Genomic DNA, 25,233 nt, shown 5'->3' with positions numbered 1-25,233 from the left:
GACAAAAAATGAGGTTTCGGCAATCACGGTCTCAGTTAGCAATCATCCACCCAATCTCTCACCCTCATAATCTTTCAATCTCTTGGCCTATTTCAGATAAATCTGGTAATATATGTTTTACTATTGATAAGCTGCTAAAAGTTGGTCTCTGATGTCTTTAATTGCATGGCAAATGTGATGGCATACCTCCATTATTCCTTGGTTATATGATCTATCTATCCAACTTCTCCTCTGCAAATAATAAAAAAAAATTAAAAAGTAAAAAGTACTATCCTGTGGTCCACACTGGTGGTATTACAAAACATTTTGTTTGCCAGTGGATTATCTACCCATATTAATTTCTATGAGGGTAGGACCAATGTGCTCCTTTGATTTTATTTTTCTTGGGGGGATTTGTGGTATCACTCTGTTGCAGATATAGACTGAAATAGTCATTAAATATTCTTCAATAATAGTTTTTTTGAGAGCTTTAGTCCCTTAATTGCTCCATTTAGTGGATGAGGGAAAGGCTGTGGATGTTGCCTAGTGAGACTCTAGGAAAGCCTTTGGCACAGTCTCTCACAGCATTCTCTTGGGATAGTTGGGAGCCCACAGCTTGGACAAATGTACTCATCACTGAATATAAAACCGGCTGGATGGCCAAGCCCAGAGATTGGTGGCGAAAGAATGACAAGAAAGATATTGAGGTGCTGGAGCAGCACCTCAATCTTAGGAAAAAAATCTTAGAAAAGAAAGAGCAATTGACCAGCACTTCTGGGAATATCCTGGTCTGAGATTATATCAAAATTGTTTATATGGATATCAAGTGAAAGCCAGAAAAATTACATTTGGATTCGGATCTTGAACAAACCAAAATGTAGGAGTTTAGTTCATCTTATTATAGAGAACATGGTCAGCTGTTGAGTTTGGATACAGTTTTGAATATAATCTGAAATGTATTTGTGGTGAACTCAGAGAAGTATGCCCAGAGAAGTAAAACAGCTGGTGAAGGAGACTGAACATAAATCCTATGAGGAGCAGCTGAGGGAGCTGGGGAATTTAAGCCTGAAGAAAACGAGGTTAAGGGGAGACCTTATCACTCTCTAAAACTACCTAAAAGGAGGGTGTGATGAGGGTCATTCTCTTCCTCCAGGTAACCAGTGAAATAACGAGGGAAAATGGCCTCAAGGTGTGCACATCTCAAAAACTGGGAAAAAACACGTTCACTGAAGGAGTGGTTAAACATTGGAACAGGCTGCCCAGGGAAATGGGGAGTCATTATACCTGGAAATATTAAAAGAGTGAGTAGACATGGCACTTCAAGTTAGCAGCAGCCAGGCTCCTGGGATGGGAGCTGTAGCAATTTCCATAGAGACAGCTGAGTTAGTCTGTGTTGAATTGCTAAGGGACTGAAGAGAGCAAACAACTATGCACTTATTTTTACAATAAGAAAATCGTCTCTTTCTTCTTTGTTAAAGGGCAGCAGCTCTCTTGGTCTTCTGCTCAGTACTAGAATTGTTGAAAGTGTGCTTAAACAGCATGGTTCTTCCCCTGGCACAGGCTGATAGTTTTGTGGCACTATAATCCAGAATATCTCTGAGTTAGTCATCATCCTGGTGTGCAGCAGAAGGCCTGCTGGGTGAGTTTGGTATCTAAGTAAGGCAGAGCCCTTAAGCCTGTATAGGGTCCTCAGCAAGGGAAAGCAGGGAATGTTGTCTCATCCAGCCTGTGAAAAGCATCTTCCTGAAGGTTTTTGTTTTTTGTTTTTTGTTTTTTGGGGGTTTTTTGTTTCTTTGTTTGTTTATTTGTGTGTTTTTTTTTTTTTTTTTATTTTTTCAAACAAGATTCCTTCTTCAGGGGGTTAAAAACCTACAGCTTCTTCAGGGAAGCTGAGGATTTTCTGGTGTCCATCTCAATTGTTGAGAGCATTGCACAAGCCACGAACAGCTTCGTCTGGACATGTATTCACAACAGAGCACACATAACCAGAGTTACTCTCCATCATTCTCCTGTTGTTTTGTGGTGCTCTATTGAGCCTTTGGGTAGGTTTAGGCTAAAACAAGAAAAAGTTACGCTCAGGCTGGGCTCCCAATAACTTATCTTGAGGTCTAGGAGATAGTCAAGTGCTTGTCATTTGCAAGTGCTGCAGTAGAGTTAATAAATAGATCACAGACTCAGTAAGAGATAGTTATCAGCCCAGGCTATATTCAGGACTAAAATTATTCTTGAATGAACATTAGGAAGATCAGTCAGCTAATAGTTGTGGGTTTTTTGATGTGACACCTGGGTGGGAAAAAATAAAGATAAGCTGTACTTTTTTCTCCCCACCATCACCACCAACTACAAGGAAAGCTGTAAGAGTGTTGCCCTTCAAGGGAAGGAGTTCTGCCAGAAATTATGATGTTTCAGTACAGGACTTCTCAATTATTGGTTGCAACTATGTAGCCAGAGGTCAGGTTTTAAATATTTCTCATTTCCTGATACCATTCTGTTTACCTAGGTAGGAAAAAAAAAAAAAAAAAAAAAAAAAAAAAAAAAAAATGAAAAGGAAAAATAAAAGACTACTTTAAAGTGAAGAAGATGTAAGTAAGGGCTTAGAGCAATTGTACAAAGGAAAATCTCAGAGGAGATAAAGCAAAGGGCAAAATCAACCCTGAGAACCCTCTGGGGAAGGGAAAAATGGAAATGAGAAAAAGTATTTTAAGTAGCTGAACAATATTAGTAGGAGAGCATAAATAAATACACTCACCAATGTATTGGGAGTGGAAATGAGAACTATTTTTCTCACCAAAAAAACCTTTGAGATGAGATTTCAGAACAGGCACGTCCACATCACTTCAGGACAGACCTTGTTTAGTTCTTGGGAGGAAATGCACGGAAGAATTGAAGCTAGTATTAAAGTCAACATTTCTGATGTTCTGTGTTCAATGCAATTCTGTCTACAAATAGAACACAATGTGTTCACTGCATTGCCTTTATATATAGTTAATTGATCCCGTGCCCCAAAACTTCTGCAAATCTCCTGCAGAGACCAGGAGGAATTTTTCTTCTTCTGCATAACTTGGCTTTTGAGTTTTTTGGCTTTATTCTTCTCCCTGTGCACCTGCTTCTGAAACAATAAATGCTGACCACAACTAGAATAGAGAAGGGAGGACTGGTTTTGGCAGGACAAGATACAGTTCCAGGTTTTGCTGAAGAAGTGCTGAAACATGTGGCTGGATTGCTTTGTTCCTTTTCTCAAAGTTCTGAACATGACAGACAGAAAAGAAATTTTTTGCTCCCAGATCAGAATCAGTATGCTCATTTCAACATGGGACAGGGATTGCCATTGTTAATTTGCCAGTTTTCCAATTTCTTGTACTTCTTTCCAATTTCTTCAGGTTCTTCTGTTATCACAGGAAGCTCAAATGCTAGTTACACTTGGATGTCTCCTGTTCTCTCCCTGGTCACCTTCAGGAGTCAGTGGGTTTTTGTCTTCTGCTGTAGTCTGTTGTTTCCTATGGGATATGCTATGCCCTGTGCTGTGCAGAGGTACCTTTAGTGCCTGAGCTCCTCTGCCAGCTGGTTTAAGGACACAGCTCCTGACAAACTGGTAATCCTATGCTCTACCTCTACCTATTTTGGTCTACTAATTTGCAAATGTAGATTCTTCAGACCTTGAACTCCTTGTATGCATTTAAGAACTATGTACACATAGAGCTGATTGGTCACTGAAGTCACAAGATGGTTTTTCTCATGACCCTGTGGAAGTAAAAGAAAATTCAGTTAATTATCACAAGTATTATTTCATATAGATTAAGTATTATTTTTAAGTTCACTTAAAGAGGTAAAGACACTTGACAAAGTGAGAAAAAAGCTAAATAATGCTTTTCTTTCCTTTTTTATTTCTTTTCAGGCTCCGTCTATGAGATGTTTGGAAATGAATGCTCCCTGTCAACAGGAGAAGTCATTAAAGTTATTGGCTTCAAAATTAATAAGCTTATAGCAAGTATCTGTGAGAAAAATGAAGTCAGCCAGTTTTCAGACAAAGTGGAATTACCATTAAGTTTTCCTGGTATAGTATTTCATGCATACATGTTTTTGAGGAATTACAGCCCTGAGTAATCACCTTTGTTGATTTTATTGATTTGCTGTCGTGATTGATATTTGAGGTTACAACTCAGCTGTCAAGAATACAGTTTATCAGATGATACAAGACACAGTCAACTAATTTTTAAATTTCAACTCTTACAGTCCTTTCTCAAACCTGGATGGAAACGATTAATATTATAAAGTTTTGTGGTAATGCTTTCTACACTTGGAGTCCCTTGGTGTAAGAATACAACAAAAATATTCTTTTCATTTACTTATGACTTTGCCAAACCTTGTCTGAGCTGAAATCTTCCTTGTTGTGTTCTCAAACTATGATTTATTTACAATTACTATGTCTATATTTTATTATTTTGGGTACAAAATATTTTTAATATCTTGTTTTCAATACTGCTTTTATTTTAATGATTTATTTTAACTATGATGGCTGGAGTGTCTGTTCCATGCTTGGAAACAGTATTAGAGGGTAATGGATGTGTTTTTCTGCTTAAAAAACCTCTTTAACTAATCTATAGAGAAATCCAAATATATTCATATTTTGGACAATGGACTTGAAATTTGTCATGTGGTACTGACTTGTTACTTGAACCATATCTTTCTCTCTTCATGTTGCCTTGCTAAGGAGAGCTGGCCAAGTAATGAACCCAACACTAGTTCACCATGCATCATATTTATCAATTTTTTAATTTTGTTCTCATCTCAGTTCCTCAACTGTTAGGGCCCAGCAGCATTGAACAGAGAAGTGAATAAAGCACAGAGGGAGAAGTGCGTATCCCATGCAGGTATCCCCTGTGTGAGAAGTGGAGGAGGCAAACAATGTTAGCAAAATGGTAGAAAAAGTTTTGACCTCAGAGCAGGACAGAAGGATGAAGACTTTTCATGCAAAGCTCAGAGACTGGGGGAAGGTGCAGCTGCACTTGCAGCACCCACCCACAAGTTTGCAAGTAGGACGTTTCCTGTGCTGGGAGCCTTGCAGGCAGCAGAGGTGATGGGAGCCCCTTGGGGAGAGAAGAAGAGCTGGAAAACTGCATGAGGAGGGCAGTGGGAGTGGGACAGAGCTGGGAGAGAAGTTGTGGGACACCTGCAGGAAGGAAACACTGGTACAGAGCACACACAGAACACAACACGCTTCAAGAATCTGAGATTGTGCCAGGACTCACTCTGGTCATCAGTCTAGCTAACAGACTGAATGAAGCTACAGTTTTGTAAAAAAACCTTAAATACTTAATTATTACTGTGTTGTACTGAAAGTACGTGGAAAATTAAATTGATGTTGCATGGGGAACATAATATGAGTGTTTTCTAGTGTTTGAGTGTGCTTGACTTAATAACCTCATTGATGCTCTTCTAAAGTCTTACTGTGTATTCCAGAGTGTGTGGATGTGCATGTATAGGGTTTAGGTTATGCCTAATGTTTCATCTGAATTCTACAGAAAAATATCTTCTGCTATGCCTTTATTTGCCGTGCCTAAAATACAAATTTCTCTCTGAAATAGTTGTGTATATATAACATTTCCCCTCCACAGTAAAGTCTTAATTTACTTTCATGTTTTTCTTATCCTGTGAATCAGAATGGTTTCTATGACCACTTATTAAAAGACTTTTTTGGAATGCCAATTCCAAGCACTAGTAGGGCCCAGACGTAGAGATCAAAGACCTTTTAATTATCTGTGGCTATCTAAAGATATTGAAATACATTTCCCTGTGAACTCTCAAGATACTTGGTATTTTTCTTGTAATCCATGTTTCTCTGATATTATTAAAATTTCTTCTATCTCTAAAATATGTACACCAATAGAAATATATTCCAAATCCTGATTGGCAGATGATTTTGAACATTTGAATCCTAAAATATCCAACACAACAGAGTGATAAAAGTAATCCTAAATTTATTAATATTGAAAGTCTTGATCGTTAGAACAGAAAGACTTGTGACTTTGAATACTTGAACCTGGTGAATCGGGATTTATTTGCATTCAAGTGATCAGTTTTACAACTTGGCATTTGGATGCTGTTGCCCTACTGAGCATATTTTCAAATTCAATCTAATCACTACAATTTTCATGCATAGTTATGAACTCTCTCAACTAGTGTTCTAGAAAACTGGGTTATTTCACTTGAAAAATAAAATCAGAGCTCATTTTGCTGAAATTTGTCATTATTATCTTCCACATGATGGGTATTACTGAACAGCAGCACTGAAGAGGGGCATAATGACACTTCTTATTAGCCCAACAGGGAGCACCTCTTTCCTGTTTTTCTCTGTATATGTACTCTTATCTATTCAAGAGCTATTTGACAAGACGTAAATTTGTCATTTCTCTAATTTAGTTCTTAGCTGACAAATGATTCTGCCCTGCAGAGTCAAGATTTCCCCGTCTCTTGCTCTTTCTTGACCTTTTTCCTTGTCACTTTATTACATACATGTGCTAGGCCCTAACTGAAACATTGTACATGAAACATGGCTTGCCCCCACCTCCTGAACAAAGCACGGAACTGAATTGCAGATGATTTTTCTCACACTGCCTTTGACTTAATTTAATAAAAATATCCACAGGTCTCCGGGAGGCTGACCCTCTATTTACATTGTATTTACAGTGCTCTCTTGCCAGTGTTGATGCAAAGAAATCTTCTGTTTTGATGCTCTTTTCCATTTCCTTTGCTATGAGTTCTTTTGCATGCCATGGGCTCATGTATCCTTTCACTGAGTGCATGATGGCACAAATGAGCAATGCCCCTATTTAGGTTACTCTGGGGATAGCAGCTCTGAGAGTGAAGAACATTTGCTTTAAACAAGCCCTACTCTTCTTCGTCTTTCTGAGCGTATTTGCAGTTTTCAAAGCTCCTTTTTTCCTGCTCTGGCAAATCAGATCCTTGATAAAGGCCTAATCTGCCCTTTGCATTAGTGAAACCGCTGCAACCGCAAGTTCACTATCTGCATTATTCGGTTTTATCCTCATTCTAATTTGTTCTTTCTCATGCCTCAAAGGGACAGGCTATTCTTTCTGTGCTCTTACACTGGGTAAAAAAATAGAAGTCTGCTGCTACTCTAGACACTTCAATGGCTACATCTAACCACATTTTGAACTACAATTTTCCCTACTAGCAAATTAGCAGACAGGTAATTTGCACAACAGCTGAATTGTTTGTCAGCACAAATTATTACATTTCATTGTGTTGTATTCCTTCTTCTGCAAAAAGCATTACTGGACTGCCCCTGTCCTGTTGAGGTCCCTGGCTGTTGCTGCTGCTCATTCCTACGTGGTCTGACAGAATGAGCGTGACTGCCCCTTTGTGTACTCATCTGCAAGTCAAAAGACAGGAGACTTGTCAGTGACCACACAACACATCCCTGGAAGAACAGGGGTTAGGCATTAAAAGGCTCATCTCAGTACTAGGTAAGGGAGAGCTGGCCTTTGGGACATGATGAGGAGAAGAGGATGCTGAAGCAGAAGAGGTAGAGAGTGGTTGTTGGAGGTGGGGGAAAAGAGAAATACCAATTAAGTCATGTCTAGAGAAGGCAGAAAATGTCTAGAGAAGGCAGAAAACGTGCTCTTCCCAATCTCTTGCCTTGCTTGGGGAATAGAAACTGCTAGTCTGGGACAGATGATTTGCTCTGCTCTTCTTTTTTTCTTGAAGGCTGCTTGCTACTCTACTAGGCAAGCCTTGCTATCAGTTTTCTCAGCTTTCTGTGGGGAAAAGAGAGTAAAATACTCCTTTCCTTCAGGACTCTAATTAAGATTGAAAATAGGAAGTCTATAAAGCTCCAGGGTGGTACATTTTACACCACAGCCAGTAGAAGAGAGCTGTATATACTGTTCTGTAAAAAGGTGGTAAAAATATCTTTCTATCAAAACATGCTTTCCCATAGCACATTCAATCTTGTGATCCTCTGGCTATGTTTTCTCTCCCACAGCAGTGAAATAATTTTCTCAGATTCTCAAACTCTCTCTGTCTCAACTTGTACAGCAATTAGTAAAACTTCTTGAAAAGAAGGGCTCATGATGTTTGGGTCTTACTAATCATCGTATTATGTCTAGGCAGACACTTCACCTAGTGAAATGTCACTAGATACAGAGGCTTCATGGAGTGGAATGGATATATTTTCCTGCAGTATTATTATATATGTGTATTGTTCTTCTTGTATTACTGTTTTTTTCCCCCAAACCATTGGACAGCAGTATAATTTAGTTGTAGACCAGATTGCATTTAGAAAGTATATCTATAGGAGCAATAATGCCAGATCTTGATAAACCAGATGGACTTTTTTCCAAATTTGTTATTTCCATCTGTCTTTCTCCCTTACAGTCCACCAAGATCTCTTGGAAAAGTCTAAGTGAATTTGATTCAGTCATTTTATGGTTCATGAAAAAGTACAAAAATATTTTTGTTTGACCTCAAAATGTCCAAATTTTAGCATCTCAAACTTGCCATATGTCTCCTCCTCCTGGAGGTTTCCTTGTTATCTTAGATTTGGAAAACATTTATTTTGCAGTTTGATTCACGGTGATTTTAATAAGGCTCTGAATTGTTCCAGATAATATTGTTCATGCTTTTGTGCTTTTGTTTTGCTTTTTACATGTATACAGTATCAAGTAGAGAATTTATGAGAAGATACCACGGCAGAATATGGCAGTGACCATACGACATACTAAACATACAGTGACCATACTATGACCCAACATACGAAAATAGCCTTTTATATATTTATCTATCTTCTGTATAGAGAGAAATGTATGGAATTTTGCATGTTTATAGCCAGAAGTGGCTGTTAGGTGCCTTCATGTCAGGGGTCTTATCAATACAGAAGCTAAGTATGCAAGGCCACATGGCTCTTCTCCTGCCTAAGCAAGCATCCTGTCACCAAAATTAAGAAAACCAACAGAACAGAAGGCAAACATTTTTCTTCTCCCATCCTCGACAAAGCCAGTCTCCCTGGCCAAGGGGATAATCAGGTGTCTAGTTTTCTACAAAATCTGATAATTATGCTTCCATATGACACCTGCTTTCCAACCTGGGATGTTCATTGGTTTTCTGCTGAAATAGTTACCTTCAAAATATCTTTGTAGGCACTGCAAAATTAGTAGCCTGAGACTATTTTCAAACTCACAGAAGAGAAGCATGTTTCTCCTACCTGTACGCTGGCAAATATCTTCATCTGGAAGAGGTTTTTAGGACAGTTTATGGAGGCTTTTCAATGCAATTTGAGGGAGTCTGTGGGGTGCCTACCCTTTCTCCTGTATCACAGATGGGTAAGCATAGTTACTGCCTTTGGGCAGTCTATTTACATCATAAATACATCGTAATTACATCATAATTATTCTAATATCCTTTTAAATTCAGAATATTCTTATTTGCTTTCTCCCAGTGCTGCCAGGAGATGATACCCTTCTTGTGCTTCCAAAGCACAATATTAGAACACTGTCTTTTCCACTGTTTCAGTTTGTCACTGGTGCTTTGTCACAGTGATACTTTCTAAATGCTGAAGAACCCGTTTGTGTTGATCTGCACTGACATGGTCCTCTGGTGATCGGACTGTGGTAGACAACTTCCTCGCTAATAATGGTGTTAAAAATGGTAGTGAGAAACATTACAAATATCAGTGGGAAAGAAATGTGTGTTGAAGTTGTTCTTCATACATTCATATATGTGCCTTCCTTGCAGCCCAGGGAAAAGCCTAGAGGTTTTCCTGCAGGTTTTCCTGCAGTGAGGACATATAAATAGAGGATGCATTAACACAAGGGTAGAGATTTCACGCAAGAAAAGCTGGCTGTCATACAGACAATTGTGAAGGCACAGAACTGCAGAAAGAAGTGATATTGACACAACTGGTGACTATTTCTTCAGCAGCTCAGATAGGCTATTATTGCTTAGGCTGCTGACAGGCCCTCAGAGATGTTAGTTCCCAGAGTTACTAGTGGCCATGCCACAAACATGCCCAATCTGGAGATTAATTCAGTTAAAATCTACTCAACAGACAAAATCTTAATTATGTCTTCTTTAACATGAGTTGTGTTAAAATGAAAGTATGGGGGTTTTGTTACTGTAAAGCCAGAATCACAGCAATCCTGTAACCAGAACTCAACCCTCACAAAAAAAAAAAAAAAAAAAAAAAAAAAAAAAAAAAAAAAAAAAAAGCTGTTGTGATCAAATAGAAGTACTTATTTGATGCATCCTTTTAAGAAAATACAATCTTAGGGACACTCTGAGACCATGCAGAGCCCTCAGTTGTGTTGATTATGGTCAGTAATGAAAGTCAGTAAGGGAAAAGTTATGGAAGAGAATAAGCACCTTGTGTATTTTTAAGAGGAGCAATATCCTCTGATCCAATTTGTTAAAACAATCCCACAATCAGGGGAAGTCTAGCAAAGGAAATTAGTGTCTTCCCAAGATCCAACAGCAACTGTGTGTTCTGGCAGCATCCCACCTTACTGAGATCTAGGTATCTGCTGGGACATCGTGGTTGGGGACAGCTGGGTAGGACGTTTAAAACCTTGTAGACACAGCTTAAACTACTCATGGGATTTGAAGCTGCCTTGAAAGTGTCTTTAGTGGTACCAACCAGGCTCCTCGATTCCCCATCCCATGCTTCCTCCTTAACAGCCAAAATTGGAGTGCCCTCTCTGTGGTCCAGAGGAGTTAATAGTGAGGAGGAGTGAGGCCATAGGATTTTTGCTGGCAGACAAAGGGACAAAAGGTGCAGTATCCCCAGGGAGCTTGGCTTCTTTGTCACCGTAGCTGTAGCTATTGGTTTATTTGCGTCTAGCACACTTAGCCTAGAAATAACCTCAATTCTCAGTTATATTCACTCAAAAGCAAACCTTTGTCAATGCCTGTCTCAGGAAGCTGCACTGCAATTCCATAAGGCAGCATTCACAATGCTGCCACACCTTGTGAAGAAGACAGCTGAATCATACAGTTCAGCTAAGACCTGATTTTTAGTCCTCTCAACCCTCCAGTTCATCTTCCTTTATGAAAACCCTCACGCAAATACAGAAATGTACACATTTTTCTTGCAATGGAAACTCCTAATGAGACAGATCCAAAGGGCATGATTAACATGAAGTAATAATGTCCCTGGGAGATAGGGAAACTCAGATACAGCTTCTGCCTTGCAGAAATTCAGCATTTTAATTGCCTCGTGATTGCTGGAGTGCTACAACACCCAGACTTTGAATTAATCCAGCTGGTGGACTGGGCTATCAGATAGGCTAAAATCTATTTGCTCTTTCTTATCTGTAGGTGCTACTCTTTCATTTGTGATGCATCTTTAAACACACTTAGTCTAGGAATTCCCAGTCTGCTCTTTCTTATCTGTAGGTGCTACTCTTTCATTTGGGATGTATTTTTGAACACATTTGGTCTAGGCATTCCGAGTCTGTGTGGATGGTTACATAGTACTGATGTTTAGACAAGAAACTTATCATGCATGAACTGATCACATTAATGTTGTGTTTCCTCATACCACATTTGCATTTAGCTCTCAAAGGCTGGTTTTGAGAGAAAGAAGACAGATAGGAATTTAGGATAATTTTCCTTTTTTCTGCAGCAAACAAAATTTTACTGTGGACTAAGCGTGCTGGATGCCAGAAATTGGATACACGTCAGAAAGGCTTAAGTCTAGCTGCCTATATATTGCACCATGCAGCTGATATTATCTCTATAGAGTTGTACTTCTAGCAATTGAGCAAATCTATGAGTTACTTGATGTGCTTTGCTCCCCATTTTTATAACATTCACAGTCTAAAATTTGGCATGATGTGCTTTGTGTATTTCCCTTTTTATAATGCAAGTTTTCTGTTTGTAGGTCTTTATAAGATTGTGGCAGATAAGACTCCATATGCCAGCATTGAAGAAATTGTGAGAAAAGTCTCTATTGGGCCAACAAGGTTTGGCCATCCTTGTTTCTACAGCACCAAGGATATAAATTTGGCAAACCTCACCATCAAACATGATGAGCAGATCACCTTCAACTCAGTGGAAGAGGTCCATGGAACGATGGCTGTGAACTGTGTCGTGGTCAGAAATAACCAGCCTCATTCCTTTACTTTGCCCCTTTCACAAGAAGGAGAATTCTACGAGTGTGAAGATGACCAGATATACACCCTAAAAGAGATTGCAGAATGGAAAATCCCTAAGTGTAGAAACCGGATTGTTAAACTTGCCAATACTTTACATATGTGGGAATCCTCTAATCGACTTCCTGAGAATTTTAATGGCTGTTTGAGTCTCATGCCTATCTACAAAGTACAGGCAGTAATGAAATGTAAGTAGGAATCAAAATCAGTGTTCTGATAAACTTGGTGTAGCAAAGTACAAAAATACCCTTAAATACACAACATTTTCTTAAAATAGCCATGAAAGATTAAGTTTGTTAAAAGTCCCTTATCCATATTTGCCATAAAATTAGTTTCAAGAGGGAGAAAGAGAAAATACTTCCTTTAGTATTTCATTATTACCTGTTAGTTCAGATTAGTACCTTGTTTTGGTTTTTTTTTTTTTTTCTGTTGCTATTGTGTTGATCACTACAATTATATCCTCAAGGGATATATATTTGTGGTGGTTTCACATTTGCTGAATTTTATTTGCCAAATGTGAGATAGGATTTTGAGAGAAAAAGGCAAAACAGGCCCCAACTTACAAGTAAAGCAGATAGATTTTATTAACATACACTCAGAGAAGAAAATAATAAAAGAAAAAAACTCCAAATGAATTCTAAACCAACTCTTTCTCCCACCCCTAATAGTTCATTTTCTACAATGTAAAGAGGCAAAACTCCGAACTCCAGGTCAGTACCACTTATAAAATAGTTATTCAGTCAGTCTTTGAGAGAGAGAAGTCTCTCCTGTTGTTTGGTAAGTTTCCACAAGAGAAACCGTCTGCTTGTGGCTTCCAACTCACACAAAAGTAGCCCATCCAGAAAACTTCTGCAGTTGTGGAACCTTCCATACCACATAGCCTTTCCCGTGACTGCATATGGGCTGTAGACTCACATATTGGGGTAGCACTTTTAAAAATAAACAACTTCAAAGGCAAAGGATTCTTCAACTCAAGGAACAGAGATGTCTTCTCACTTCTTCACTGGCGAGGGCTTCTTCTCATCTCCCTCTGTTCGAACCTCTCATGGGATCACCCAAATCACAGCTTCTAATTAAATATTCACTCAGTCCATCACAGATACCTTTGCTCAAATCCACAAATCATCTCCCTTATTCATATTGTCCATGATTTAAAGGATTATTCTAGCATATTACAGTCTGCTACCATAACCCTTAGGAGATTTTCAGCCTAGAACCAAGGCAACTTGTCATTTCTCCCAGCTAAAACAGTAGCTCTTCCTTTACTGACTTTGAGATCTCCATAATGTCCCTTTACATGTCTCCAATTTGGCTGTCTCTCTTACTAAGAAAAAGGTTAGGGCTTTGGAAATTTCATCTGTGCCAAGAAAGAGTTAAATTTACCAGGTGTTCTTTTCTCTGGCAGCGGCTGACTTCAAGGCCACGCCAGCCTGGCCGATGGGGAAAGGAGGGAAAGAATGTCGGAGCAGGTCGGGCAGTCAGGGATCTCAGCAGCAGTCTCCATCCCCACCCCTGGCAGCCGATGGGGCCCCAGAGACATGGCCAGACCCAGGGCAGGCTAACCCCCACAGGGGGAGCAGTGGGGCTTGGACAGTCTGGGCAGCTCCTCAGAGCTGTTACCTTCTCCAGCCAGAAGTGAAAAGAAGGGCCGAGTCACCGGGGATTTCTGATTTAAGCCTAGGTCCTCCAGAGATGTGGACAACACTCCTATTGTTCAGCCAGAGTCCATCTCCAACCTCACATCTGTGCTAAACCACTACAGTATTGGATAGTAAAAAGGTTGAGCTTAGGAATTCCGTTCAGTTCCCAGATTCTCTTTCTTTGTGTCTTGGGCTTCTGCCACGGAGGAGACACTTGATCATTTATGGCTGTTCTAGGAAGTAGGAAAAGAATAGGGACATACATGTTGCAATACACTTAATTACCATTTACTTTTCAGAATGAGGAGGTCACAGAAAGGCAAAATCATATAATTTTTTTCTGTTGCAGAAACAAATATCAACTGAATATAAACACAAAATATCGTGGACAATTTCTGAAACCTTGAGGCTTGAGGAAACAGAAAAACTAGAAAACCAATATCTTCAAGAGTTTGGGCTCTGAGCTTTTATTTTAAAAAACTTCAAAATATCTATGGCACTAGTAGTTCCACCAAAACATTGATACAGTTGGGTTCTGACTGCAGGATAATAACTTAGCTTTTAGGAAGGTTTTTCTGCTTGTTGCATTTACTAGAAGCAAACCAATGAGCTCCATAGACATTGAATCCTACCAGAAATATGCCATTCATGAGGATATTAAGAAGGAAATCTTTTCACAATTGAGCATTTCTCTGTTGAATTATGTAAGCAAGTGGAAAAAAGATAAAGAAATAGAAGTGGGCAGAGACTGTTAACACAATATACCATAGTTGTTATATGCTTATCATAAGACATTCAGCTGTGCTTGCTATGTGATTTAATGCGTGAGTTTGGAAAATATAACTCCACATGAAAAAGTACTCTATTTGTTCTAACTCTGGCTAGAATTAGAGACCTAGCTCATCTCCTGAAGCTTGATTAACTCAGGTGTATTGCTATATCCACTTAGATATATGTGCAGAATCAATAGGAATTTAATGTCGCTGAAAACCTTCAGAAGATTCAGAAATATTTGGTATTCACTTGTTCTTCCAATCAGTTTTTCCAGTAAGGATTGTATTTGTTGTTTTTATTTTAAGTTTCATGGTGTTCTCAACATTTAAGAAGCATTGCATATATCCTATATAACTATTCAATGCAAACTTGAAAAGTAGGCTTCATGGTACATGAATAACTACTTTCGTGTGGACCATGAAAAATGGATTTTCACCATTTTTAGGAGAACTATAAATAAACACAAGATAAAGTATGAGAAATACTATCCACTATAAAAAAAAGATTCCTGATAACTGGGATAACTGATTACATTTTCACAGGCTATGAGCAGGAATCCTCTATAGTTCTCATTATTAATAATGAACAAGTGATGTGTGTGGAACTCATACAAATTCTCATAGAAAGTTTCGTTTTCACCAGTCATTTTCGTTTGTTGTCTTTCCCTTGTGGTTCTTAGGATGTTTATCACTTCAAGGTGTCAATGTGACAAAAGCAGAGTTGGAACAAACAGACTCTGAATCACTGTCATAGAACCCTGCCATATAAAATAAATCTGATACCAGCTTTTCAGTATAAAATATTGGTATGTCCTGCTACAAGGAAGTGTGAATCTAGAATGTACTATCCCTTTGTGTAGGTCTATGCAGAATAAGTCTTATTGAAGAGAATCATTAAATATTATTTGCTTGTTAAATTTTACTGCCTTGGTCAGCGATCTGTGGTGTCACTGACTTGGAGCCAAGTTCTTAAAAGAGCCTTAATTACACAGTCAGCAATGTGCTTGGAAGTTTTGCATTTAAAATTTTGCAAGTTCAGTTGTGCTAAAAGAGCTGTTGCTCCCTGTCAGGCTGTTAAATTCAATAGCTCAATTCTTATAGTGAATAAGACCAAGTGATGCAGAAAAAAGATGCAACACTTCCAGAGAGGAACATAGTATTAAAATGTCTTAGTTTGTAAAAATAACTTACTCTTAGTTATACAAAGGTTTTGCCATTTTGTTAAGTGATGTTATTTCCTAATAATTACAGATATTTTAATTATTCTTATAAATATCAAAAAGCCTTCTTTCTCCCAATCTGACCATAGCAGCAACATGTTGTTAATGGATCCTAGTGCAATTTATTTATTAAAAGTGTTTCCCCACTCATTTCTTTAGAGAAACCCTAAGCTGCTATGAAATAACTTAATAAAAATACAGCTTCGACCTGAGAGTTTGAAGAACTAAACAACTGATTAATCTTGGATGTGTTGTGGGGAAAATAGTGAACTACACTCTTTTTTTCTTAAACTTTTTTCTCACTTACACACCTTATTCTCTCTCTTTGTGTGCCGTCATGCATATCTGATAACCATAGCTCTCAAATTACAATAATTAGACTTTGGCTGGTCCTGTTAGTGGTGCACATTTACACATGGACACGCACACCTCAGGGAAGGTACTTTTTGTATCTGGCCAACAGGATGTGCATTTTATTTCAATGTCAGTTTGAAATCAAAACCCAATATATTTCTTTTTCTTTTCAGCTAGAAAAGACATAATTCATATCCTCTCAGATCTGGATGTTGAGGTCAAGGATGTAACAGACTGTTATGATATTAGCTCTTTCCTTCAGCCACTTTCTTTGGAAGATATATTTGAGAGAACAAGCAAAGAATTTCCTATGGTTGCTGAGATAGTGGAAGGGCCTTCAGGAAGCCAAAAACCTTATAACTTACTGTCTACAGGGAAAGAGATTGTCATCCACAAAAAGGACCAGGCAGCAAGAGTCCTAGCCTCTGAGATGAGAAGTGATCCCTCCAAAAGACATTATTTAATCCCTATGAGCTACAAAGGAAAGTTCAAGAGAAGACCTCGGGAGTTTCCAACTGCCTATGACTTAGAGATAGCGAAAAGTGAAAAAGAACATCTTCATGTTGTAGCAACTAAAGCCTTTACTTCTCCTCATAAAGAGCTTTGTTCTGTTTCAGTTGGAGATCAATTTCTAGTTCAGCAATGCCAGACTAGTGAAGTTCTGTATGAGGGAAGAAAGAATCTCATAGATGCTTTAGCTTGTGAGCAAATACTAAGTGATTCATATAAAAAAGTGCTCCTCCCCATGTACATGGAAGGTGGCTTTGTGGAAGTGATCCATGACAAGAAACAGTACCACCTTTCTGAGATTTGCAAAGAATTCCATTTGCCTTTTAATGTCAAAGTGTCCGTGAGGGACCTTTCTATTGAGAAGGATGTCCTGGCTGCCGCACCTGGTCTGCAGTTTGAAGAAGAAATCACAGACTCTTACTTGCTGATCAGTAGTGCCAGCAGCCCAGAGGAGAGCTGGGAGATCCCTGTGTATCGCTCAGACATGTTGGTCCATTTGCTCAGCAAAGATGTCCAGACAGTTGTACCTCCTGTGACTAGGACAACAGTGGAAGAGATCAGCAAAGAGGAATACTATATGTTGCGAAGATATGAAAACCTAACCTTTCATCCACCACCCAGGCCTCCCAAAAAGCCAACAGCAGCACCACCACCTAGTTTTGCAGTGCCTAAACAAGGTGTGTCTGATGTACTACGGGCTCCAAAGGTAAGGCATCCTGTCTTGTCTTTGAGTGTCTTACAACCACAGGTCATGTTCTGTGGGTTTAAAGTCTTCATTTCACTGTTGTATCCTTATGGCATGTACACAGATGGCTCTCAGCTCCCTGTAATAGGCAAATTAGCCATTACAGACAGGAATGGCTAAAATCTCTAGTGTGTGTTAATTGATCCATGAAAAACAACGGAACCATGCCGACTCACAGCAGAAATCTTGGCTGTATAATTTTGCATGGATAATCCTTTACCGCACCATTGTAAAAGTGAAGGGAGAGATTTGAAGTGCCTGTATTTAAATCTTTATTAAGGGGAAGCATATGTTTTCATGACGTAAAGATAATTTTGCTCAGCTGGAAATTACAGAATTAAGTTCACAGAGAGACATGTTGTATTGAAATTTTTGAATTCATCGTTTTGCACTCACCCAAGTGAAAAATAGGTTTGGAATTAAAAAAAAAAAAAAAGGCAGCTATTTTAGAATAGATTTTTATGTTAAAAAAGAAATTTCCCTTCTAGGGCAATTTTCTTCATCTTTAACTAAGACAATGCATTTGTTCATTAATCTTTATGTTAGGTCTGGCTGAGATGGAGTTGATTCTCTTCACACCAGTCTGTAAAGTATGTTTTTTTTATTTTTTTATTTAATCAGGGTTGATAACACGCCAATCTTTTGGCTATTTTACAGCCATGCATCCACAGCATCAAGCCCTTCTTGAGTTCCCAAGCTTCCCCAAGGGACTTGGCTGTGGTTGGGCAAAAGGCTGGGAGTTGACACAGATGGAGGAGCTGACCCCAGCTGACCAAAGGGATATTCCGTGACACATAATACCGTATTCAGTAATAAAAACTGAGGGGGTGATTTGCCTAGGAAGGCAGCCATAACTCAGAGACTGATCAGACAGCAGTCTGCTTGTAGGAGGTGGTGAGTGACTGCTTTTGCATCACTATTTTGGGATTTTTTCCCCTCTTCCCTTCATTTATTAAGCTGTCTTTATCTGAACCCACGAGTTTTCTTGCTTTTGCTCTGACTATTCTCTCCCCTGAAGAGATCATCATCCTGATGTCTGGGTGGACAGAGCATCCTGTGTTGTGATTGCTATGCTTTAAATACAATGTAACTCATGTGATTATATATTGGGGGATTCAGAGGAAGTTCTTTTTTTATGTGTTGGTATGAAACTAAACTTGAATTGTAGCCACTCTGAAAGGGCAGCATTTGTGAATACATCTGCCTACTGGAGGTGCTCTTCCTCTCATTCCCCATTTCCAACATCTCATGCAGGTCCAAAGCTCCACAAAGATCCTGGGAAATGGTTATAACAGTCTATAGGAGAATTATAGGAGAATGGATATGGTGGCTCCCTAAGATAAAAAAGGAGATGTGTGTACTACAAAAAAAGAGGTGTCATTTTTCTCCTGCCTTTACTACTGAAATATCATTTCTTCTAATTTTTAGAATGAACATTAAGCATCTTAAATAAGACATCCTGTTGTGCAAGGAAGTATGCATGGGAAACTTGTCCATGGAGCTAGCAGGCGTCAATCACCCTGGTACTGGCCAGGGGTAAAGAACTGGAGAAAATTCCCTAAAGATGTGTTTCTGGTCTATTTGTACCCTTGTTAGGAGGATTCAAACCTCCTGCAGTTACCGATGGCTGTGTGTGCAGAAAAAGTGGATGTTGACTCCAGATCGGGCTCATGCAGAAGAGAATATTTTCCTAAAGTGAGAAGAGAGCAGTAAGGACAGAAGAGGGATGAGCTGAGGCTTTTTGCACATTCAGGAGTGAGAGCAACCTCAGACTGCAGCTGTCCAGACAAAGGAGATAATTTAAACATTGTTTCAGAAGATCCTTTTTAATTTTGGTGGGGGCAGGTAGGTGCCTGTTATATATAAATAATAAACTGCAGTCAGAATGCTTGGAGTTATGCATATTGTAAATCTCCTCCATTGGGAAGGTGAAACAAGTAGAGATCCCTTATTCACTAGATTAAGTATCCTGAGCTGTAACATATTGTGTTTAAAGTCACACAGAATACATTATCTTTTCTATTCTGAGCACCATGAGTCCTCTGAGAAGATGTGAATGGTAGCAGCCAGGCTCAGTCTTGTCCCCTCTGCAGCGCTAGGGGAGATCCTATTTTCTTTTTAAATGTATCAGGAATGTCTGAAGGTTCAGAAAGTCAGAAACTGTGCCAAACTGATAAATAGCCATCTTTGCATATTTTGTGACTATACATAGGCTTATTTGCATAAATAACAGATGAGTGTCCTAATGAGCTGAACTTAAGCCTGACAAGGTGGCAGCCTGGGATAAGCTTTAGTGCTGCATGAGTTACCATGCTTCTCCTGCAGGCAGCTCTCTGCCTGGTGCTTGGGGAGCTCTGGCTGCTTGATGGAGAATGGTTTCCTTGCACCAGTTGAGAAGCTCTGCTTGGTTTGGAGCTCCAGGATAAAATGCTGCTGCTGCATGGGTCCACAGAACACCAAGATCTGTCTTTTTTGCAAATACCTGAGGATTATCTGCAAGCGAGGGTCACCTTTAGCTACAGATTGTGTTTTGATCACCTCAGCTCGCAGCAAGGCTGTGAGGGCAGAAAGGCTCCAGCTGTCTCTTCCTGCTGTTCTCTGACCTTGGTAAGGGAGCTCTGGGCCCAGGAGCAGGACTGCAGGCTTCACTGCGTACTTTTGGTCATGTGAGTCACTGGATTGCATGAGATTGGCATCCAGCATGGACTGGAACCTCAGACAAATGTGAGAACTGCCTCTGCTTGTGTGCAAGGTGCAACACTGTAGAGACATGGGTGTCTGCACAGTTCAGCAAAGCCCACAAACAGCAGATGAATTCTCAAACATGATATAGCTGTATTAGCCATGCACTCTGCCCAGTCTCTTCACAGGGCTAATTAAGTTGGCTCAGCTCCTGCTGATACAGCTTTCACTTCCAGAACCTGGGATCTCTCTTCTCCCCTCCACAGCACAGCATATCTCTTTCCCTCTCATATGAACATCTTGTTTGAGTAAAAAAATCCAGACCACAAAAGTTTGCAATTTTTTATTACTTGCTAATTGAATTTAAAAAGATAAATCCCAAGAAAATCTGTATAAACAAATGAAAAAAATAGTTTGAATTTAATGAAGAAAATAATCTTATACTTTGTACAGCAGATATCTGTCTAATATTACTAGCTGACTACAGATATTTATCCAGTAGCCAATACCTGTACCCTCAAGCAGCCCCAGCTGAGGACAGGAATGACATAACAACTTGTATCCTTTGTCTCATGGTAAAATGTATTATAAAATTCATCAGAAATCTACATTCTTTTTGCTGAATCGTTGGAATTAATTTGAGAGGGGGTTTTAATTGACATGTAGAATTAATTGGTCATTCAGTTTCTGATTTGTGAGCTTTTCTAGAAAGGGAGAATGACCTAATAAAATCCTAGAAGTTAATGCTACTGGTTTGAGAATGGAGCATCTCACCCTCTTGCAAGTCATTCCTGGAGAGAAGTTCTTGTGGGAGTACTCAGTCAGGACCTCACTTTCTTGAAATGAAAATTCACATAAAGGGAACAACCCAGATGTGTCTGTTTTTCACCTGCTCAAGAGGATTCAAGCAACAAAAGCTCTCTAGCTTTCTTTTTCTTATCAGTTTCAGCAGTAAATATCCTACATATTTAAGAAAGTATTAATCTATGTCCCTCAATGATTTTGTATTAAATTGAAACAAAGAGTCCACGCCAAATATTGCTAAATGCAGTCTTAATCAGTGCATGGAAAGCCACAATTTAGTCCTATCCTCCTAGGACCATAAGGGCACTGCTTAAGGGACAAAAAAGGCAGTATTTCACTCCTGATAAGGAGTAAGAGAGGTTAGCTCTATCCAATGCTATTATCAATGGTCTTTTTGGTCATGTATTTAACCTGAGCAACAGTAGGATCAGTAAAATATCCACCAGCTGTATAGCTGCTAAATAACTTTATGAATGTGGAACTGGAAAAGTCAGTCACAAGCAGTAATCTGCTCATCTCTGGCAAGAAAGCTGAGAGAATTCCAGCCAAGGAAACTGGAATTTAATAAAATAAGGGCATCAGGGCATGATAGTTAATCGTCATTTTGTGCTAAGGTCCATTATCCTTTCAAAAGTCATTACAGTGTTAAGATATCGAGAACTTTCTTGCTTTCTTACTTTTTTATTTCAAAATTAAAATGAAAGAAAAATTATCACTTCCATCTGACTTTGCAGTTCTACAAACTGAGCTATCGAAATCTGCCATTAACATATTTATCGCATCTGTCTTCACAGCAAAATGAAGACTTATCTGGAATTAAGTTGATAAGACATAAGCTGCATTTCTCAGCAAATGAGTTTTCCTGTAGTGTCTCCTTTCCTTCCTCGTAACTATTTCTTTTCTGCTTTCAGAACATTTTTCACATTTTTGGCTCCTTTACAGAGTAGATTTAACACAAATATTTCTGCTATGTAGCAAGAAACCTTACTAACCTTCCGAAACAAAAGCATATTAGAAAATGCACACTGGACAGCCAGGAAAGAATAAGTAAGAACAGACTTCAAGGATTAACAATCTTTTGGCTCTAGAAATGAGGAAGAAAAAAGAGGTTCATTATCAGAGGCAGAAATGTGCATATGCGAACATAAGAAGGAGAGTTTCTCTCTGATAGGTGTGGCATTGTGGTTGCTGATGCTGCACCTGTGCTTCCTCTTTCTCTCTTTTTTCCTGTCCGCACAGAAGAGGACGTTTCCCACTTCCTGGAATCTCAGCTTCCACCCTCTCTTTCACCCACGTTCCCCTCCTATCTATTGTTTTTCCCTGTCATTTTCCAGTGGCTTTGTAAGTCCCTGATAAATAACGTGAAGGCTGGAAGTACAGCCCTACAAATTGAGGACCACCCCATATTGTCATTGTGGCCAATTTCGTAAAGTGTCTCAAAATCCCAACCCCACCACAGCCTGACCTGTTGAATTAGGCCCCAATTCCCTCCAAGTCCTCGTGCTGCAGCTTTTCACTCCTCTGAGAACCATGTCCACATTCTGCCATAGGTTAGTTTTCCTCCTAAAACCCATCCTGTGACATGCCTGGTTTGCCCCAGACCCATATGTTTGTGTCCCCCCATGCTATATTTTCATGGGCCCTTCACCCCCAATATCACAATGTGATATTGTACTGCTTTCTACAGGCTTGCCTTTTCCTATTCCTTGCTTCTTCCCAACACATCTCCATTTCTTGCTCTTCTCTCATGCAGTGAGCTGAAGCCAAGGTCACAAGCATAAAGAAGTGGGAGCTGTAGAAACATCTCAAGTTACACACAGACTTTTGTTGCCTTCCCCAGCAGCAGGTATTCCAAACCTCAGCACAGGATCAGTTTCCTGCTAGGATCTTAGGTGAAAGCTGGAGCAGGGTGTAGGTGCTGATAAGTGTCAAGCAGTTTAATTTTCTTGTTGGGTGGACAGTCCAAGCTGAAGGTTTTGTATTGATGCTCTGTTGCAGAGATCCCTTTAGGTGTGTTTGGATCTGGGGGCCTGTGGCCATTTTCTGGAAAGCCTGTCCACGTCCTTATACTATGCTGGGCTGAAGTCTGTGTGCCATCCCACTTCACATCCTGGGGTTTTCTGCAGGAAAAAAAAACAAGCAATGCTGTCTGGAGACCAGACTGCTGGGTAGCCTATGTGCTCCAAATGAACCAGCAGGGAGGGGTTAGAGGAACTGGAAACCCTAAACCCCAAGCTAAAAGAGGACTGGAGTTTTCCTGATATTCTCAATATCTTCTTTTTCTTTTAAAAAATACTAGAAGCTTAAATTTTCCATTGAGAATCATGAAGTCTGCAGTAGGCAGTTACTGTGATTTGATGTTAGTCTCAAACCCAAAATACAGTGGGGAAATATCAGTGTGCCTGTCAGAAGGACAGGCAATACATAATTGCCTGAGGAAACAGCAGGGCAATCTGAGGTGTAAGTCTCATTGCAGAAAGGCATTAGTGATACAGGAAATGCTGATATAGTACATGGAATTAAGGAAGGTACAGATGAACATTTGGATATGCTGACTGATGAAAATGCCAACTGGTCAAACACAAATTGCTTAATTTAGAGCTAAAAATGAATTACTTGGAGAACAAAGAGAAAAGAAATATAAAAATGGAGAGGATGCCCAGAAGAAATAAAAAATTGAACCACATGAAAATATGGAACCCTTGATAAGAAGGAAAATCCTGAGGAGAGTGTGTGAGCCAAAAGCCATTGATGTCAGTAAGGAGAGAACTGGTTGGCACATTTTTTTCCTGTCTCACAGAAAGCACATAGCATAATAAAACAAATAGCATAACAAAATAATATTATCATGTACAATTATAAAGTAGGACAAAAGAGATAGAAGAATAAATCTAAAATTCAAGGAACTACTGCAGCAGAATAACTCTCCAAAAATAGAATTTGGGGAGTGGGGGCATGGAAATATCCCTTTTTTCAACTAGGGTTCCAAGAAACCTGACTTCCCACAAAGCTGTTCTGCAGGCTGCATTTTACTGTTTGCCCTTCTCCTCACAGCAAGAAAATTGTAAAATCAAGTTTGTGGATACTTAGCTGTTGAAGCACTACCTCTTATGGGCTGTATTTTGGACTTCTGTTTGGAAATCACTAAAGAGTTCTGTCGCCCCAAGTTTGCCTGCTTTTCATTGCGTGCATTTTGTTCTCACTCAGCTTCTAGAAAATTATGTATATTTTTAGAATTTATCTGGGAGGAGAAAGATGATTGATGGCGATGTTCACCAATGAGGTCAAAGAGGTGGTTACCTGTATAGCAAATCTTTGGCCTGCTTGTCAAACTATATGTAAGATGGAGTAAAAAAATAAAAGAGAGGGCTTTCCTGCTGACCTTTCTGCTGCCTGCTTCGTTCTTTCGTGTCCCTAACAGCGACAGAGTTCTCCAGTTAAAAATGGCCAAAGATAATCTAAAGCACAGCAAATTTCCAGTAGAATGCACAGTCCCCATATTCCTGCAATGCCTGTCTGGACCAGAGGCAGTGACCTGCCAGGCAGCTCCCAAGAATGTCACAGAGCCAGCTGCCAGAGCTCTGGGCAACTCCCAGGCTCTGAGTCCATCCCTGCTCAAACACCTTCAGGACCTTTTCTGGGCTCTGAAGGCCAGCTGGAGTGGGGGGGCTGCTGTCCCTGCTAGTAATACTTTGGTCTCTTTATTTGTAAGAATAGACCTTGGGGTGCTCTAACCACCAGATTATGCCTGGGAACTTGGTGGAAAGAGGTAGCTGGCACAGGCTGAAATTAAGTCCAGTGATGTTTTCTAGACACTATGTAATCAACTAGTGTTGACATAGCCACTGCTAAAAATTTACGGGATAAAAAAGAAAAAGGAGCTTCACTAAAGTCATTGAAGTATTGTATGTGGTCAGTGTAAGGGACAGCACTGACATTGCCCATTCACATTATGCATTCTTTCATGAAATTCAAGCCTTGGCAGTATTGCCAGCTGAGTATAGTGGTAATGAAAGCATCCCAGCAGGTTGGGATTATGCTTCGAAGTATATGCCCCATGAAAAGAAATGAGAAAGTTGCTGCCAGTGTGACAGCAGGGTCACATCCTAAAAGACCTGTAGCCATGGTTCACATTTTCCAGAGTCCTTCCAGTGAGGAATTGAGTGATTATCAGGAAACAGAGAGTGCTGTGGAGAGACCCATCAAACCCATTAAAATTTGTAATGACTGTCCAAGCTCTGGGCTTTCCTTCTTTACATTTTGAATGTGATAGTCCATAGACATGGTATAAAAAAGTATGATGAGGGAACTTTTAAGGGCTAAAAGATAATGTCTTTGTTGTCTCTATGACAATTTTTC

At 39.5% G+C, this 25,233-nt stretch overlaps 1 protein-coding gene across 1 annotated transcript in view; it reads left to right on the top strand.

Moving 5' to 3' along the window:
• The window catches only part of THEMIS (thymocyte selection associated), a 73,837-nt gene that overhangs the window by 10,200 nt on the left and 38,404 nt on the right, over nucleotides 1-25,233 (top strand). The window contains exons 2-4 of the mRNA XM_066314414.1: nucleotides 3,875-4,033; nucleotides 11,876-12,334; nucleotides 16,307-17,349. Of these exons, the coding sequence (XP_066170511.1) occupies nucleotides 3,875-4,033; nucleotides 11,876-12,334; nucleotides 16,307-17,349 (1,661 nt within the window). The remainder of the gene's footprint in view (nucleotides 1-3,874; nucleotides 4,034-11,875; nucleotides 12,335-16,306; nucleotides 17,350-25,233) is intronic.

The sequence above is a fragment of the Sylvia atricapilla genome, chromosome 3, assembly GCF_009819655.1.
Source record: "Sylvia atricapilla isolate bSylAtr1 chromosome 3, bSylAtr1.pri, whole genome shotgun sequence".
NCBI classification, from domain to species: Eukaryota; Metazoa; Chordata; class Aves; order Passeriformes; family Sylviidae; genus Sylvia; species Sylvia atricapilla.
This window is presented reverse-complemented; position numbering and strand designations above follow the sequence as displayed.